The sequence below is a fragment of the Wasmannia auropunctata genome, unplaced genomic scaffold (assembly GCF_000956235.1).
Source record: "Wasmannia auropunctata unplaced genomic scaffold, wasmannia.A_1.0 LD335987.1, whole genome shotgun sequence".
NCBI lineage: Eukaryota > Metazoa > Arthropoda > Insecta > Hymenoptera > Formicidae > Wasmannia > Wasmannia auropunctata.
The window spans coordinates 1,651,931-1,669,983 of record NW_012026903.1 but is presented as its reverse complement, the minus strand read 5'-3'; the positions used below and the strand labels follow the sequence as shown (position 1 = coordinate 1,669,983).

The 18,053-nt window shown below is 44.6% G+C and overlaps 1 protein-coding gene and 1 long non-coding RNA gene across 2 annotated transcripts in view; one reads left to right on the top strand and one right to left on the bottom strand.

The window, feature by feature from the left end:
* Nucleotides 1-1,740: 1,740 nt before the first annotated feature.
* LOC105454230 overlaps nucleotides 1,741-18,053 on the bottom strand; it is a 40,420-nt gene continuing 24,107 nt past the window's right edge. The window contains exons 3-6 of the mRNA XM_011696730.1: nucleotides 7,018-7,161; nucleotides 4,748-5,070; nucleotides 4,404-4,678; nucleotides 1,741-4,025 (exon numbers count right to left, since the gene is read on the bottom strand). Coding sequence (XP_011695032.1) covers nucleotides 3,287-4,025; nucleotides 4,404-4,678; nucleotides 4,748-5,070; nucleotides 7,018-7,161 — 1,481 coding nt within the window. The 3' untranslated portion in view covers nucleotides 1,741-3,286. The remainder of the gene's footprint in view (nucleotides 4,026-4,403; nucleotides 4,679-4,747; nucleotides 5,071-7,017; nucleotides 7,162-18,053) is intronic.
* The window catches only part of LOC105454233, a 206,387-nt gene continuing 205,233 nt past the window's right edge, over nucleotides 16,900-18,053 (top strand). Inside the window, exon 1 of the long non-coding RNA XR_974969.1 lies at nucleotides 16,900-17,707. This is a non-coding gene — a long non-coding RNA (uncharacterized LOC105454233). The remainder of the gene's footprint in view (nucleotides 17,708-18,053) is intronic.

The following is an 18,053-nucleotide window of genomic DNA, read 5'->3' as shown; positions in this document are numbered from 1 at the left end:
CTTGAAATATGCACCCGTGGACCCCAAGATCGCCGGATCTCGATAGTGCCCTGTCCGTTGTCTCGATCGATCTGCACCGTGCATATATATAAGCGCGGTATTTGCTCAGCGCATATCGGCGCGATACTAATAATTACGGTAATAATAGCGTCCGCGAGACACGAGACGGTCACTCTTGTGCTCTATCGCGCTTTTTAATCCACCCTTAGAACGCATTAACCCACATCTCGGCGTGGCACAATGTAACAGCCGCGCCGCCGCCGCGGTGTTTTTGCACGATACCAATTTTCTACGATGAGCAGTAACAGGATATTGCCACGCGCGTTTTTCTCTCTTCACGTTACTTCACTAATTATTACTTTAACAAGAAAATGCCGAGCCCCCATCGAGTTTAACGTAATATGTAATTCTAATCTTATTCTAAATTCGTGCGATGCGTCAATGTTATTGCTCGCATATAGTATATATTTGTGAGAACAAAAGTACTTACCTTAACAAAGCGAGAGCTTTCAGATCTCATAATGTTTCTCGTCGTTAAACAGCATAATCATCTCGGTATAATCTCGGCCGGTTGAGATCGGCCGGTGAACCTTACCTGGACGTTAAAAAACCTTCGTCGCGTTTTCCCGGCACTGTCGATCTTCGCGGCGAGAATGATGCATGCAACTAAATGTGTGCGGTCACGTGAGCTATGCGAGGAGAAAGGGGGGTGGTCGGCGCGCCGCGCACGACGTGACCAGTCCAAGAGAACACCTCTCTGCATCCCCCGTGACTCCCCGTTATTATCGTTGTTTCGAGCCGTTAATATTAATGGACGTAAATGCGCGTTGCCGTGCTCGAGAGAGAAATAAAGAGGGGACAAGGCGACGGACGCGGAGGTGGATCACGCGGGAGATGAGATGCGGCGAAGGCGGGGGAGAGGCATGCGGGGGGAAGAGGAGGAGGCCGCTGTATGTCTGGACCCCACTCTCTTCGCTATAATTGAATAGACGCAGCTGTGCGTACTGCGTGCTCGTAAAACATTAATGACCAATAGCCAGCGCGAGCGTCCGACGATCGTTTTGCGTTATTATTCCTTAAAGTCAGCGGCGGCCGCGCGGTGTGTTTAGGCGAATTTTCCACGCTCGCGAACGTGGGTGAGCTCCGGCTCCGAGGTAAGTAATCGCGCACCGGCTGGCGAGAAAGCTGGTATCTCCATATATATTACCCGTTAAATGAACTATGAAGCGACGTGACAAAAAAGTGCTCTTATCCTTTCTTACAATAAAAATGTCACATTAAATTGAAGGGCTTGCTGCAACAATTTGGTTACCCCACAACATTCCAAATACCTGCGATATGTTGATAGAGAAATGGACGTATTTTTTCACTTTAACTTTAATTTTAGAATTAATATTTTTTCGTTTCTACAAAATGTGGATTAGCCCATTGTTTCATTAAGCCTTCAATTAATTAAAATTAATATTTTATACTTTTTATTTCATGAAATGAAGATGATGTGCGATTTAGCTCTTTAATGAATAATATATCCTAATACGTTCATGAAATTTTCTTCACGTAGACTGTATCAAATTTATATTATAATCGAATTTTTATAAAGTAGGTACTATTACATTGTTCTTTTAAGAATTTCATTAATTGCTGTATTTCAAAAGTCACTTACCTGTTATACCTGTAGGTTCTAAATGATTTTACTCCGATAGTTGCCAACGTAAAAGGAGATATATTTTTATGACGTAATTTTTTTGTAGAAATTCTCTGTTTTTATTTTCGCCTTTCGTAACGACTTCATTCGAATATACACAAAACCTTACAAAATATTACATCTTTATCGCTGGCGCGCGATTCGAGCGCACGCCGTAGACGTCGAATTAGACAAGATTACAGCCGTTAGGATCCTTCGAGAGCCCTCAGCGAACGAATCGCGGTGCCCTCGCGTATTCTCCCGCGGGTATTTCCATTAGGCGCATCTTCGTTCCCTCGATTTTTGCGCCCTTTCTTCATCATTCCTAAGCTCGGGCGATGCAGCGGCCGACAGGCAGCTCCGAGCGCTCCGTCATGCGAGGAACGAAAGAGAGAAAGAGAGAGAGAAAGAAAGAGAGAGAGAGAGAGAGAGAGAGAGACGCGAGGGAACGAAAGAGAAGGGCGTAGGAGATCTTCTCGTTTCCTCGAAGCGTTTCGAACGCAGTACCTGCTATATACCGCGAGGTTTGTAATCACGCGTTTAACAGCCAATCGCGCAACGTCACGCAATCGGGCGCGAGAGCGCGCGAAACTTCGGGGTCATCGTACACGAAAAGGAAGCCAAATGCCGCGAAGCATGACGAGCTAATGGATTAATCGTCACAAAGTATCGCTCTGGCCGGCCGAGCGGGCGAGCGTATATTAGGCTCGACTCGGCACGGCTCGACGGCCAAGTCTCGGCTACCGCCTCTCGTTCGAGCTTCGTACGATGCCAGCGATGACCTAGACCTTCGAAGGACGTCGGTAATTTTCTCTTCCTAGAAGCCGCCGACCGGCTCGTTTACATTCTACCGTCGATTTCTCCGTGCCGCGTCGGTTGCGCGCTTCGCGATACGCCCCGGCCTCGGACGTGTTCGGAAAGTTTAGATCGGACGTTCAACGACCCGCTTCACGTTACCTTCGTACGATCCCATCTACGAGCCCTCGTCATCCATTATCAGTTAGAGCATTTCATTCGTCCGTCCTGTTTTTCAATTGTTAAGCCGGACCTAGGTCAAGTACGAGTAATGTACGCGAATGAAAACGGACAAGTAAATTCACTTTAATGAATATAAATCACGTGTTATAAATTCAAACGTACATCGAATATGTCCCATCTCTTTTACTTATTTAAAAAGAAAGAGTATATTTTAGTTGGTTAAAAAAAATTGTTTTAATTACAAAAAGAAAGAAGACGAAAACGACGTATCACGTTCGGGAATGAGTTGACGAGGCTCGGGATTTACGGCTCGGACTAAAAACACTTGGTGCTTATACATCTCTTACATCTCTCGCTAAAAAAATTTATGACAATACTGGCTCGACCGTTTTAACCTTTAAAGATCCTCCAAACGATCCTCTCGCGACGAACGTTCGCCAATACCACTCGCGTCTGTAAACGTTCATCGATATCCGCAGCCGCGCTGAAGAGTTCCCGCGACCTTTCGACTCCGTACACGTCACATCATTTGTTCCGGTCGACCCTGGGAGTCAGTTACCCACGAGTCACAAACGATTCCCCGCGGATGTTGGGTCTACCCCCGACGGAAGAAGGCGCGCGCGCTCAGCACACAGTATTGTAAATGCCCTCCTCGTCGTCGCCGGTGCTCGCCGACACGTCGGACGTCTCGGATATGGACAGCGCGAGCTTCACGTAGCCCCGATCTCGTTCCCTGGTCCCGTTCCCTCCCACCGGCGGCGGTTTTTCATCCTGCGGCGAATCTCGCAGTGGACCGCCGTTGCCGCCGCCCGGCTCGCAGATCTCGGCATAGATCTCTTCCAGTTTGCAGGCCAGCGGCGGGGTGGGAGGCAACGGCGTCAGGCTGTCTCTCACCTTGGAGTACGGTGGATCCATATCCGGTCCGCTGGTCTGCATCTCGAGAACGCTCGTCGAGATCGAACGCTGCACCTGCTGCCTAGACGACGCCTGCGACGCCTGCATCAGATTCGTTTCCGATTCCAGACTGGCGTATCTCTCCGGTGACCGCATGCCGATCTCCGGTCGTACGGCGAACGTGAAGGACGCCGATTTCTTCGCCGGGTTTCTGCTCTTGCTGCCCTGCGCTATCCTCGAGATTCTGTCGAGGAAGCTGTGGTTGTTGCCGGCGCCGCGGCTGTTGCTCCGATCGCGGATCGTCGTCTTCTTGATGTGCTCCAGGCCCTCTTTCAAGCTCTGTAGTATCGGCTTCGCTTCGGGCTTCGCTTTAATTTCCTTCAGATGCAGTTCCTTCAGCTGATTACTATTCGGCGCCGGTTTCGGCGGAGCGACTCGGGGTTCAGTTGCCCTCTGATCTAAGGCTCTTCTATAAAGCGATACCAAAGCGCATGATCGTTCCCGTTTTATTTTGTTTATCGTATACGTAAGGTAAATTATTTAAAGAACGATTAATAAAGGAAAATTTTTCAATCGCGTTGAAAATCGAAAGCATCAAATTTTTATTACACCGAGATTAATAATGTTAGAAATTTAACTAGGAAATTAACTGGATTGATTCTTTATGAAATATAAACACTTTATTATTTTATGTAATATTGTTTTTGTTAATCTATTTCTCATTAAAAATTGTAAGAATCGTTTATTAAAATTTTAATTCTGAAATGTTTGTTTCCGCATAATTTAAATAATTAATATATCGCTTAACGTATAAGCAATATTTTTTCCACGCAGTTAAGATTCTTACCTGCAAGCCGAGAGTAATCGTTGCATTTTCGGCGAGGCGAGTAATCTCGCCTCAGAAGGGCACCCCAGTCGTGCCCTTTTCACCCGGGGCGCAGTTGGACCGGTCGCGACGAGCTCCAAGAGCTCCGGCACCGTGGTGTTGGGTAAGGGTCTTTCGGGCATCAGCGGTACCGCGCAGCCGAGGACTATCGGCCCTCTGGTCGCGTTCTCCAACTGCATCAGGCCGCTGTAATCTCGCGGCAACGGTATGGGCAGGGGTCCAGCGACTAGACGCACCTGGGGGATTACATCACGCGGATCGTATCTCGGTTTGATTAATCTTAATTGTGTCGCGATGAGATTTACCCTCAGAGGTAGATCCCTCCTGGCGAGCTGATGAACTCTGTAGAGCACCGCGTCGCTGCCGGTGTCGAGGCTGCCGCTCTGACAAGTCGCGTAGAACTCGCCTCTGGTTGAGAGCGGCGCGAATAACTCGTGCCCGTGGGAGTCCAAGCACTGGGCGTACTGATCCCGCTCCGAGGATCTCGAGCATTTGCCTTCCGGGACCATTCCCGTCGTGCTGCTGGTGACCGGGGCCCGACGCGTGTCCTGGAAAACGGCGGTCAGCCGCAGGACCTCACCGGCGCGCACCGTCGTTTTCGTGTAGTGGGCCCGTAAATTTCCATTCTCTACGACAGAAATTGATTTGAATACATAATGTTATTTCCGTAAACATTAGAAAAATTCAGTTGAGATTTAATTGACTCACTGTCTTTGCCTAGAAAATGACAGAATCAGTTAAATCTGTGTTTGATGTTTACGAAAACGATTTAGAGAGACAATTAATTGAAATGTTTAATATCACGTACGTTAATCATAAAATTATATAATATACAGAAAAAAGTTAAAGATAAGAGGCGTAGAGTTTTAGAAGAGAGCACTCGCGCGCGTTCCAGAGGGAATAAACACTTTATCAATTACAATATTACAATCACGACCGTGAAACATCGTTAGAGACCGGAAGTTCGCTAATGTCGCGAATAGCGTGAAATTAATTTGTATAGTAGACGCGATGTTCCGCGCGATCCAATATGTTAACTTTACGCCAGATATGTTAATACCGAGACCGATGAGATTTTAGCTCAACTAGACTTCTATATACAATTTGCTTGGAGACTCATTATCCTGTGTGACTACTTTCTGCCATGATATAGCACTTTGTAAGAAGATCGCGTCGCTCTTCTTCTAATCTAATTTAGACACGCCTGCACACGAAGCACGAATGTACTCTGTTGTACACAATGTTCACATTCCAACGTGTGTTCGTAGACATCTTACCGCTCCTACCACTGATAGGTACGTAAATATCTTACACATAATAACACACGTGTGGCTAAGACCGTTTGATATCATCTTGACACTCGAGGAACATAACAGCGAATTTCCATATGAATCGCATGCATCGATCGTGTACCGTTGGCGCTGATGCGTAGGTATGATCGAAAGGTGGGGTGGCGGAGTAATTAACGACAATAAACGCGCCGGATAACGGACGCCGACGCGAAACTTACGGGACCTATCCGGATCTCGCCGAAAGGAGGAGCCAAGAGGGATGCCGCTCGCGCGAGAGAATCCTCCTTTTCCACCGTGACCATAATCGTTACGGCGGCGTGTGTAATGGCATAATGCTCGCGCCGCAAGCTGTATCCGTGTATACACTATACATACATATATATATATATATATACATATATATATATATATATATTATATGTGTTCGCAGCCGCTTATGCACGCGCGTCCGTGGAGGACGGCTTTCACCGCGGCCGCGTGCCTATTACGTTACGCGCACTCGTCGCGCGTAAGCCTCGCCTCGCCGTATGCGCGTTTAAACGCATGAACGTATGCCACGAAAGCCACACATTACGGACACATTGACATTCGTGTCACGGCCAGCCGCCGCCACTGATCGAGAAAATAATTCGCAAGATCTGCGTCGCGCATACGCCTGCACGTACATACACGCGTATCACACGAGATTGTGGAACGTTGATCGGACCCTCACGTCTAAACAATATGATATCAAAAGAAAGACAAAAACCAACCAAGAAAGATCAACAACGGTTACGTCACCCGTTAAGCAAATGAAAAAGACAAGCTGGACTTTACCGTTCGCCTATTCGTGCACAGTTGCCATTTTCTCCGAATCCTACTTTCCCAAGGGATTACAAAGGAGATTTCTCGCATCTCGGGAAAGAGTTATTAACGAGCCGGTTACGCGAACCACGGTAATGCGGCTCGTAGCGGGCCGCATTTCCACCGGCAGATTGCAGCGGGCAGATAGCCACGACCGCGACAGTTGGCCCGTGGAAAATGCGGACTTGGGTTGGTCGGGATAATAAACTCAATGGGTGCCAGATGTGACGCGAGATATCGTAGGTAATCCCGGTTAACTCGCCAGAACTCGCGTACTCGAGGAAAGGATTATACAAATGATCAAAATATATATTCTAAGATATGGCTAAATCAAAAAGTATTTCACATCCTCGAGATTTGATCAAGAATTTACGTCACCGACGTGGAACCTTGACACGTACTGCAATAGTTTTATACAGATCGTTGATAAAATAACTTACCCATTTTGGAGTGCGTCAACGTGTAAGCCCGCAACGGTTTCGCGAGCAGAAACGCCGGCACTCCGGCGCGCACCAGGGCGCCGACTCTTCTGTACACTCTGGCATTTCCGGTGCCACTGTTGCTGGAGACTACTGAGAACCAGCCTGCAACATAGAGAAAAACTAAACGTGAGACATAATCACAGAAAAAGCGTGATTGTAAAAATTTGCGAATAACATCAAAATTAATAAAAAAAAATTTCTATACACTTTCTTTCATCTCTTTCATAGGCATAACGTTACTTCCATTTACAAAAGACTTATAGAATTAAACGTTTAGCATTGTCTGTAGGAGACATTCTTGTCGCATTCCTGTCGTGAAGCGCGCGATGTTTCGTCAACACGAGATTTCGCTTTCTCTCGTGGAAGGACGCGAGAGGTGGGTGACGCGGCACGTGTTGCCGATCGTGCGCGACGCGTAATGTTTCCGCGCCTCGTTTCGTCCGGCTTGTTAACGGCTCCTCGACTCCAATCCGCGCGCAAAACGTGACAAACGTTACCGTTGCCTCGCACGCACGCGCCCGCGTGGAAACTCGTTCCACTTTGAAGGCGCGCGCGCGCTCGTATGCTTTCGCATAGCGCGAAGAAAAACCGGCCGCGGCAACTGGTTTCATAAACCTATACGTTCGAGCCGCGTTATTAAAATCACCGGCGGCCAACTAATAATCCTTTTGCGAAATCGCAATGTCAGTTTGACCCACTTTGTTAGCACGAGCGCGAGCGCGGCGGCTCTCCGCGCACCGCGAAACGGACATCGACGTTTATAGCGCGGCCTAACGAGAGCCTAAGATCCAGTTTCATAAAGGCAATTTAAGTCACCTTATAACGCTGATCGAGTTATGCCTCTACATACCGCGTCCGACGGCGATTTTCGTTAAATGTGCAACTGTAATGCGCGCCTGAAGCTATACTTTGTCGCCATTCCTTTCCCTTAATCCATATATGGCACGATTTAGATTGTTTATACGATTTGGAGCCATTTATAAATCAGTAAATGTATTATTCAATTTTGAAGTGAGATTTAATGAATGTAAGATTCAATTTAATTTCTCTTCAGTCATCCATCACAAGATCGATGGAGAGGATTACCAGCGGGAAAGTCCGGTGACAATTCGGGGATCACGTCGGCGTCACGAGTTCAGATTAAATCGGTAATCCGTCGTCGATTTGTGGCGCGGCGTGAATCGCCCGAAAATTTATGACCGAATATAAATGTGTACTCCTCTCCCCCTTCCTTCTTCCCGCGTTTCGCGGCACCGTATTTACAATACGAGCATATAAATTACCGAAACGTTTCGCAAAGCGATTTATATACACATCGCCATTTCCGCCATTTCGAATTGATTTACACAATAAGCCTGTTGCACGATGAGCGTTCCGCCCTTTTGCGAAACGTCCTTCTCCGCGAACGGATATTGCGGATGTTTTATAGACTATCGGCTATCCCGGGCATTTATGGCCAATTTCGGATTTATCGTTAATCGACCTTCGCGGTGCGCGCAGATGCAGGTTAAATCGCAATGTCTTCTTTCGGTAGGCAGAAATAAATGCGCGTGACGCAGATTTAACGGCGCGCGGTAAACTTTAAATTTAAATTTTATTCGAGTGCGTCCAATTAGGTTCTACCGTTCTTTTTACTGCATCCTTCACCGACGGGACAAAAATTTGAGAGTCATTAATTGCAATTTTATACTCGCGCGTATCGATCTGCGCGCAATAAAACTTTCGTGTGTTCAACTCGCTGCAAAAATATGAAGTGCAAAGTAAAAAAAGATAAAACAAGAACATAAAACGTTATGAGTGAAGAAAGTACAGTAAGATAAATTCCAATTAACCAGTTTTGTATGAAGAGAAAGTATTTCGAGTCACACAACAACGACGGTGCACAACAGCGTTTAATGGCGCAGCCATTTCTATCGGTGTTGCGATGCTGATTGTATACAGCATGGACTATTATAAAATCACTCTCGATAACTATATACAGCTGCGGTGACTGTCAAATCGCTTACGCGATCGTCACGATGCACTTGTCATTACGCACGATTTCTATAGTCCCTATACGCATCCGTAATTTCGCCGCGTAATAGAAACGATGGAACGCACACGCGGAAATACGCGGGATGCTTTGCGAATCTCGGCTCTGCTATCTCGGCGACTTCCGCGAGGTGCAAATCGATCGGGAGATTTTCCCTCGCGGAACGCGCCGTATCGCCCACGTCTACGTTAGAGAAATCGATTACGGACGTAACTGTTATAACGTTTATCAAGGCGATTCATTCACCGGTGAGCTCGTGCTCGCCTTGGCTTGAGATCAATCTCGCCCTCGATTTCACTTGTTACAAATCCCGCCTCCCTGGAACACCTACTACTCGGCGTCAGGTTCGGTAACCGATATAGTATAATATCACGTTCGACTTACTAATCAGCTGAAAACCAGGGCAAATTACGATCTTATTGACATTACTGTCGGCGCCCTCTCGTAATGCTCCTCTTCCTCTCTACTTTCTTCTGAACAAATCGATTTCTCGTCCTCCTTCCTCCTCTCCTTTCATTTCGTTTATTCCAATCGCTTCAATTATCAGCAAGCATCGCAAACGTAAACATCACACTGTGAATGTAATTAAGCGTGTATATATAACGTTACAACCAACGTACACAGGATGTCCGGTATGGTAATACGCGATGGACTTAATCAGCTCAAAACTGGAGCAAATTACGATCTTATTGACATTACTGTCGGCGTTGCTCTCGCTTCCTCTCTACTTTCCTTTGAACAAATCGATTTCTCGTCCTCCTTCTTTCTTTCTCTTTCCCATTTTGTTTATTCCAATCGCTTCAATTATCAGCAAGCATCGTAAACATACACTTCACATTGCAAATGTAATTAAACGTATATAACGATACAATCAATATATATATAAGAAAAAGGGCAAAGCGCGCGCGCGTACGCGCGCATACACATGTCACTCGTTAAATGAGAAGACACGAAAAACTCCATCGCGCAGTTCGGAGTTATTTATGAGATACCGTACGAACGGCCAGCCTCGGAAACTTCATGGTTCGGTACGAACCGTTACTCAAACACGTCACGGCATCGGGATACACAAGTCCGGCTGTTGAATCGATCAAGACTTCGCTGGATGTAATCTTGATCGAAGTTTAATCCTTTGCGGTCTGAGATAATATCAACTAGATGGATGGAAAAAATTCTTCTCATAAGGATAGCTACACATCGTTGGCTTACGCGATAACCAATTTCCGTCAGTTAGTAAAAAATTCAAGGATGGTACGTAGAAGGAAATCAATCAAACACACCCACGTGTAGCAACGAAAATATTAAAGTACTACGGCTATAAATGAGACATCGATACTCGGTAATATTTGGCAAGGCAATTAATCATGTACGTTAAATACATTTCGTGGCTTGCTTTGATTAATTATTCATAACTTCTATTTATTTTGCTCGACTCAAAATTTGGTTTACAAAAAATCGACGATGTAATCATAGCGATGCTATCAATCGATCAATCTTTTCAACAGAACATAACGCCGGATCGTCTAATCTGAATATTTAAAAAGTGGGCGCGATTAATCGTGTTTCGTATGCTAATCTCTCGAGAGGAAAGACGCGGAACGCATTTGTCGTGGTCATTAAAGCGCTGTTACGCACCCATTGCCAAATACGTGTGTGCCGCGTGCCAGATTACTCAGATCGCTCTCATTACAACGGAGGTCAGGGCGAAGTCGAAGTAAGAGTGAATTCCATTGGCGAGACTTTCACATTGCGTCATCGCTGCCCTCTGGTCCCGCGTGTGTGTGTACCAATTTCTGGCTGTCTGGCATATAAGTATACTGAGTAATCAGAAACAGATTTGTATATCCATGTATATGATCCAACAAAATTTTTTTGTCAGATTTGTATCTAGCTAAATTTTTAAATAATTCAGCAAAACTGTTCTTTCTGTACATAATAATGAAATTTTATCTCAAAATGCGCGATTTATCTCAAAAAGCTTTTTATGGAAAAATTTTTTTGTAAATTTTATCAAGTTCTCAATAGTCATTGTAAATTATTTAATTGGAGCCAACTTCGCTTATTCTCGAATATTGCGCGATTCGGAAAAGTGATTTGACATATTCCTTTTAATACAATCCTGCTAATTAGATATCCCGCTAGGGGATCCGCCGTAAGAAATATCAACGTCAATTCTAAAAAGTCAGCATCCGGTCCTGCGAGCGATCATTAATTTTCGTAAGAGACAAAGGTCCTGTAAAGGTTCTACGACACGATCGTCGTGACAAGCGAGCCCGATAGACTCGACGCGGGATATTGTCGCGCAATTAACATTTCGCTCGTCCCGATCGTTTGCCGGCATTACGTCACGGCCGTTAGTTTCTACCTTCTCAACGAGCGAGTAATAACCCGGCATGTGCTTGTTGATTTACAACGTTCAACGAACAATTCGTTTAGACCCGCCGGGACTCGCGGAGTTACTCGGCTACCGCGCTACTCGGTGCATGAAATTATCCGTCTGCGATTGAGAATTCTTGTTCACGCTACCGTGTTCGATTTGCCGACGTTAAGCCAGTTGCAATGTTGGTATAAAACTGGAGCAGATCGCTGATTAAGTAATGATAGACCACGGTCGCTGCGACCGTTATTCGTTCTTTGCCTCGGCAATTCCGCCGAGATCATAATCCGGTTGCCAAGCGTCGCGAGCGGATTTTATTTTGCAGCTCGCAAAAAAGTGATCTTATGACTTCATCGTCGCAGCGAAAAAATTATACTAAAGATATTTTATACTACGAAAAATTTATTTTTATTTCCTTAGCAAGATATATAATAAATTCTCGCTTAATGTTTTTTTTTAATAAAAAAAACAGCTTTTTATCCACATTTCTATACATAAATACATATTTTTTATAAGAAAATATTATATATATATATATATTTGCTCTTTTTAAACTTTAATACACATATTTTAATTGTTGGCTCTAATTAAATAATTCATTAATATATTAAAATTTATTTTGTATACTGTACAAAAAACAAGTGCTTAGACCGAATACTAAGTATTAGGCGAATAAATTTCATCATTGTACTGTTTATAGAACTCGAATTGATTTTCTACCGCGTACGCGAGATTCTCGCGGAATTGGCCGGCGTGGAATTTCGCTCTCGACGGCGGGCACGCGGACGGGCCCCCGATCTATATTCCATCGCGACTGACACGTTCAATTTGCCGCGTTCCTGGCCGCGAGTGACGTGCAAAACGGCGGATGGCAGGGAGTGGAGGGACGGGGAGAGCAAGGCGGGGCACGCCTGCGTTTTTTTCTCCGCTGTAGCTGCTCGCTCGCTTGCTCGCGCGGCCGATCTTCCGCGGACATGATGAGGTATAAATGATACGTGTCAACGTGCCAACACGGAGAGACGGCCGATCCCTGACCACCGTTCAACGTACAATTGCGTAAGGCAGGCCCCATTTTCTGCCCCGCGCGTCCTGCCCGCGCGTCCGGCCGTATGCGTGAGGAGATTCATGCCCTTATGCCATCGCCAATTTCGCATGCAAATGTCCGGCCGTCCGCCCGCGTAGCACGAGGATCACAATAAATAACGATCAACGGGCAAATTACCGCCCTGCGTGAATTTTTTTTTTGCGCGACGTACGAACAGCCCTCTCCCACTCCGCTTTTTTTTCTCCCCTGAATGCGCCTGATGCGCGTACACGGCTCGTTACGTGCACGCATGTGTTGCGTGTCCCTGTACCGCGATATTCCACGTTATGAATATATACACACGCTGTTAATTTACTAAGACAGAGATGTGAAAGTATATTACATGAATATATAGAAATTTTCTATCGCGTGATAATCTTTAGATCATATAAAAACTAAAAACTCTATATAGGCTTTAAGAGTTAGTTAATTGGACACGCGTGTGTGTGTATGAGATACGCGAGTTAAATATCGGAAAATTTATGTGAAAATATTTATTATATTGTATACTTTAATAATAATTCAACGCTTTCTCTTCCCTGCTTCCAGAATCGTCTAACGCAGAATTGTTCTCATGCCGCGAATCGCAAATTCTTCGCGCGCAGTTCTTCATAAAATATCGTTCGTATCCTCGCTTTCACTTTCATTTTCCTCGCTAACGGCATTTCGTTCAGCTGTTGATGAAGCGACATCAGAAAGTAATGATACTCGTCCTGGTACACGCCTTGAGATTTTGCGTTTTCCCGACTTGCTGCGCCGCCTACGCCTTTTCCTGATCTGCATCCGATCGAGGAGTGCAGCTGTTAACAATTTATCGCGGGAAGCGTGCGCGTTCGCACGCGATCGTTATCATCACGGGATCGAGCCGAATAACTGTCCAGCCGACGAGAAAGGATTCTCGAGTTCGCGAATTCTGCACACCGGACGCAATCGCGCAGGATTGACGGTCCCGCGATGATCGACGGTTATCCCGGTTTTCTCCTTTTCCGTTGTTTGCACAGGAAATTTCATCCTCGACGTGTCGCAAATCGATGATAAACGGCGCGTTTGATTGGCAGGTAACCACTTTCGATCGGCATGGACGACTTTTCAATTATACCCTGTACGATATTTGCGCTCTTTGAAAGCGTCATGCCGAGTTTCTGTGGACTCACTCCTCTTCGCTTTCAGCTTTCCCTCGAACCACGGATTCCTTTCGACCTCTGTTAAAATTTCTTTCTCCTCGGATTCGACCGAACACGATCGGCCATCGTCCAATAATATTCCGCGTTCTCTTCAGGTCTTGCGTCAATATGCACTGTTTCGTTCATACCGCAACATCGAGTCGAAATTTGCCTGTTGATCTCCGATATGATCGAAAGTGTCCTTGCACCGCCAGCTCGAGAAACGATCGCACTACTGTCGCGACTTTCTCGCAAACACGACGACGGAATGCCACGTGGTGCTTTTCTTCTTGACGAGTGACAACGTGTCCGTGTACGCGTCCAACTTTGATCTTCGTTTTCTCCTAAGTCGTTTGTCTCTGTCAATAACGGTTGATCTGGTACGCGCGGCCACCCGTTGCGGGCAGTGATTGAACGCGTCGGGAAAATAATTCCCAAGTATCTCTCTATCATCGTTTCGCCATCTCGATTTCCGATTACTTCCCGATTGCGTAAGCGCGAAATAGTGAATTTTATAGCGTGACTTCTTCGTTATCGATGCATGTCTTGCGATTACGCTTGCAGAGCTTCTTAATTCCCGTATATATTTTCTTGTATAATTTATACTTACCTCAAATTAGGAACAACTCTTATGGATTATTTAAATTTGGTAATAATTTTTGTAATTAATAGATTATTGAGGATTTTTTAACATTTAATATTTTTGTATCTTAATATGCTTACGTCGTTTACGATATCAAACACCGCCCGAATTCTTTGATTAATTTTCAGTGTTCTCACCTTTCTTCCAAAATTAGGAAATAAAAATTATTTTCATGTCACGAAAAACTTTACAAACTCATACTCCTGTGATATAACGGATAACGAACACAAAGCACGTGACAACAAATAGGGTATTATTTAATGAATCTCACACGGATTTTCCTTGTTAATTAAAATATCCAGTTGTAACGATGCACTTCGAATGCATCGTTATAAGGTTAATTTTGATGAAATTTCAGAACAATCAAATCTTCTCTCTCTGTAAATTATGCGCATTATTCTAATAATTCTTATACAATCTTAACATATTTTATCACTTTTTATTACTTCAATATGTAAATTTCTATTGATGCTACAGATATGTATATACGCGGATAATACTTTCCTCGCCGAGTTCTCAGGGCAGTATATTATCCACGATGTGCTACCGCGAATCTGATAAGTGCATTATACCGCGAGGGAAGCTTCCGCGAAGCACTTTCCATCGAGTTCTATACCGATGCATACGAGAATTCGAACGGTGTGTTGTAAGAACGCTTCCTTCTTTCCCAAACCGTACAAAAAAATCAAACAAGAAAGAAAAACAGAGGTAAAAACGTAAAGCAGAAGAATCATTTTAATTCCCCCCTGAATTTCATTATTTTCGAGCGTATATCCCGATACAGACACGAAAAGCATCCTGAGGATCGTAACGGAGCGTCGCAAAATCACTCGTTACGCCAAGGATCCAGCGCGTAGCGCGTAAGCGCTCGTAATTGCGTCGGGAAAAACAAGATCGCGAACTTTCCCTCCGCGAATTTCTATACGTACCACGCCGCGGTACGTCCTCGTGGGGTCGCGGATTGCGCATATTGCGCTTACGTATTGTACGTAGGCGTAGGCCACGACGCGTGACATGCCGGTTCGACGCAGCACACACACGCGATTGCGCAACGCATCGGGCACGCATGTAAACGTAATTACATATTCGCGTGCGCGCGCGCGTATACCCGCGGCTTCCTAGTTAACCTATCCACCTCGCCGGTAGACTACGAGTACGGCGAATGAAAGGAGAACGCGCACAGAGAAAAGAAAAGAGAGAGCGAGGAAAGAAAAGGAAGATCCCGGGTTTCTCTTTCTCGCGGGAGCACGTCAAGCTTTATGCGATTCTGAATGCATTGTCCGCCAAACGGATGTCACGGTATCGGAGACTTTCCGGAAAAGGAGAAGTTTCAGAAAAAGACATTCGTGAGATTTCACGTAGATATTCAAACCGGTCTAATTTACGTGTTATTTTTCTTAAATTGGCATGATTTTGGAGAATAAAACGCTACGACAGTTTTCATATGATCACCGCATAGAATTTCGATAATCATGAAGTGAGATTTTTGGATCTTTGTTTGGAAAAAGTTCTCTTATGAAGTAAATAGTTCTCTTACCTGTAATTTATAGATATTTTTTATTTTTCATTGATTTAAATTTATCAAATATTTATCGTTTGATTTAATCGAATTAATTGATTACAAACGCGTAATCTTTTCTATTTTCTATTTTTAGCATTTATTAACTCTAAGATATTAATTTTCAATTGATAATATATTAAATATATCAAATAATCGATGATGTAATGACGACGAATTATATGTCATATGATTACATAAATATTTTTTAATTTAGATACTTTAATTTACTTTTGACCAGGAATTAATACAGATTAATTTTGTTACGTTCGTTTTGTATTTAAAGCTTACTTTTGGACCTATCATTTGCATTGATGATCTGGTTTTAGGAATTCTATTTAAAATTATATTTTCTTGACATAAATATATGTGCATATTAATATATATGTATAATGTATATTAATATATACATATATATATATATATATATATATATATTATATGTGTATATCAATATATATTATATTCTCTGATGCCTCAAACGCTTTTTGTATTACACAATGGTACATAAATAGAATTAAAAATAAAATTTTATCTTAAATACTGACACGAATTATCGTTTAGATCGTCTAAAGATTAACAAATTAATTACGTTTTCCACGAGAGTAAACTTTCGTAAACACTTCGTGGATTTCGTATCTACATCGTCTCATCCACCAATATCTCAATGGTCATGTATGATCGAATCTGTAAATAGATTCGAAAACATATTTAACCTCGCTAAGTTCAATACACAGAATTTTTTATATTGTTTTCTTCCGCCGCGTCGTTTCCGTGTCCCCGTTGTTTACCTTCGGAGACCACGTACGGTCGCGAAAAAAACTTTTCTCGGAACTCGACCCGAGCCTCCAATGACGGCATTGACCGCTCCGTTGTTTGGCCAATCGCGTGTTTACGCTATGCGTCCGTAGAATTTCGGCAAGTACTCCGCGCGGACTCCGCGGCCTTCGCGGTGGGTGGACGGGCGGAGTGGGGATAGTCGTCGGTAGGACATCGCGCGTTACGGGTGTGACGCGTGTCCTTCGTCTTAATTTCGATTGAGTCATCAATCGTACGCGTATTCGGCCGCGACTGCCGCGAGTGTGCGCAGTGATGATGTAACGCTATTACGTTCGTCTTCAAGGTTGAACAAGGTTGAGGTGGACACGGAAACGATTGAGAGCCCCTCGATCGGTGTTCGCGAGCATCGAAACGCTCGCTGTTTCTCGAAATGGCCGTCTGACGCTCTCTCATTTCGAAAAAAAATGCGGTCAATCGTCATTTCATCACGGCAAGCGCGCGACGCTGTTGCTTCGTTTCGGAATGATAAGAGTCGAGATGCGTCCCCCGCGATCGATTTGCCGATGTTCGGCAACTTTTCATGAGCGCGTACATACATTGGAGCACCGCCATTTTTCGCTCGTGATCTAGGCGACGCCGACGCGTCCAACGTGAAGTTAGACGCGAGTCTCGCGCTTGCGATTGCATTCACCGCGCTCCGTGCCGTCCCGTTGGAAATACTCTTATTTACACGATCGAGGAGTGTCGAGAAGTGTCTCGCGTAAGATGTGAATTATAGTAGTGTCGCGTCGTGTTGTCGGAAGTGTGGAAATCACTTGTTGGAGGCGTTGGGTGCACGGAACGCGAATGTATTGTCGCGATACGGCCAGCATCGGCCAGCGTTTTCCTGGAAGACGTTTGTTGCTACTTTTTTCGGATGACGAAACGGGAGGACTGTCTCACACGGACGGATTATTATCGGTCACGATGCTATTTCTTTGGACAATCGACTCGGATCGAAAAGTGTCTCACGTAAGTTGTGAATTATAGTAGATCGCGTCGTACGGTCGGAAAACCACTTGTTGGAACATTTAGATGCACGGAACGCGAATGTATTGTCGCGGTACGAAAACCTGTTGCACGGATTCGTACGAGACGCGAGTGAATACGAAAATTCTTATATCGCGAGTGTTTGTAATCAGTGGACAATAATGGATTTTTACATTTCGGCTGTACAGTGGTGGTGCGCGTCTGTTACATTTGTGGAGAATCCGTCACTGAACATAATCCTTGCAATATTAATATCCGGTAGAAACGCCGATGAGAACAACGAGAGATAATATTTATACACTTATTCCGCGATATTTGAATGTTAAAA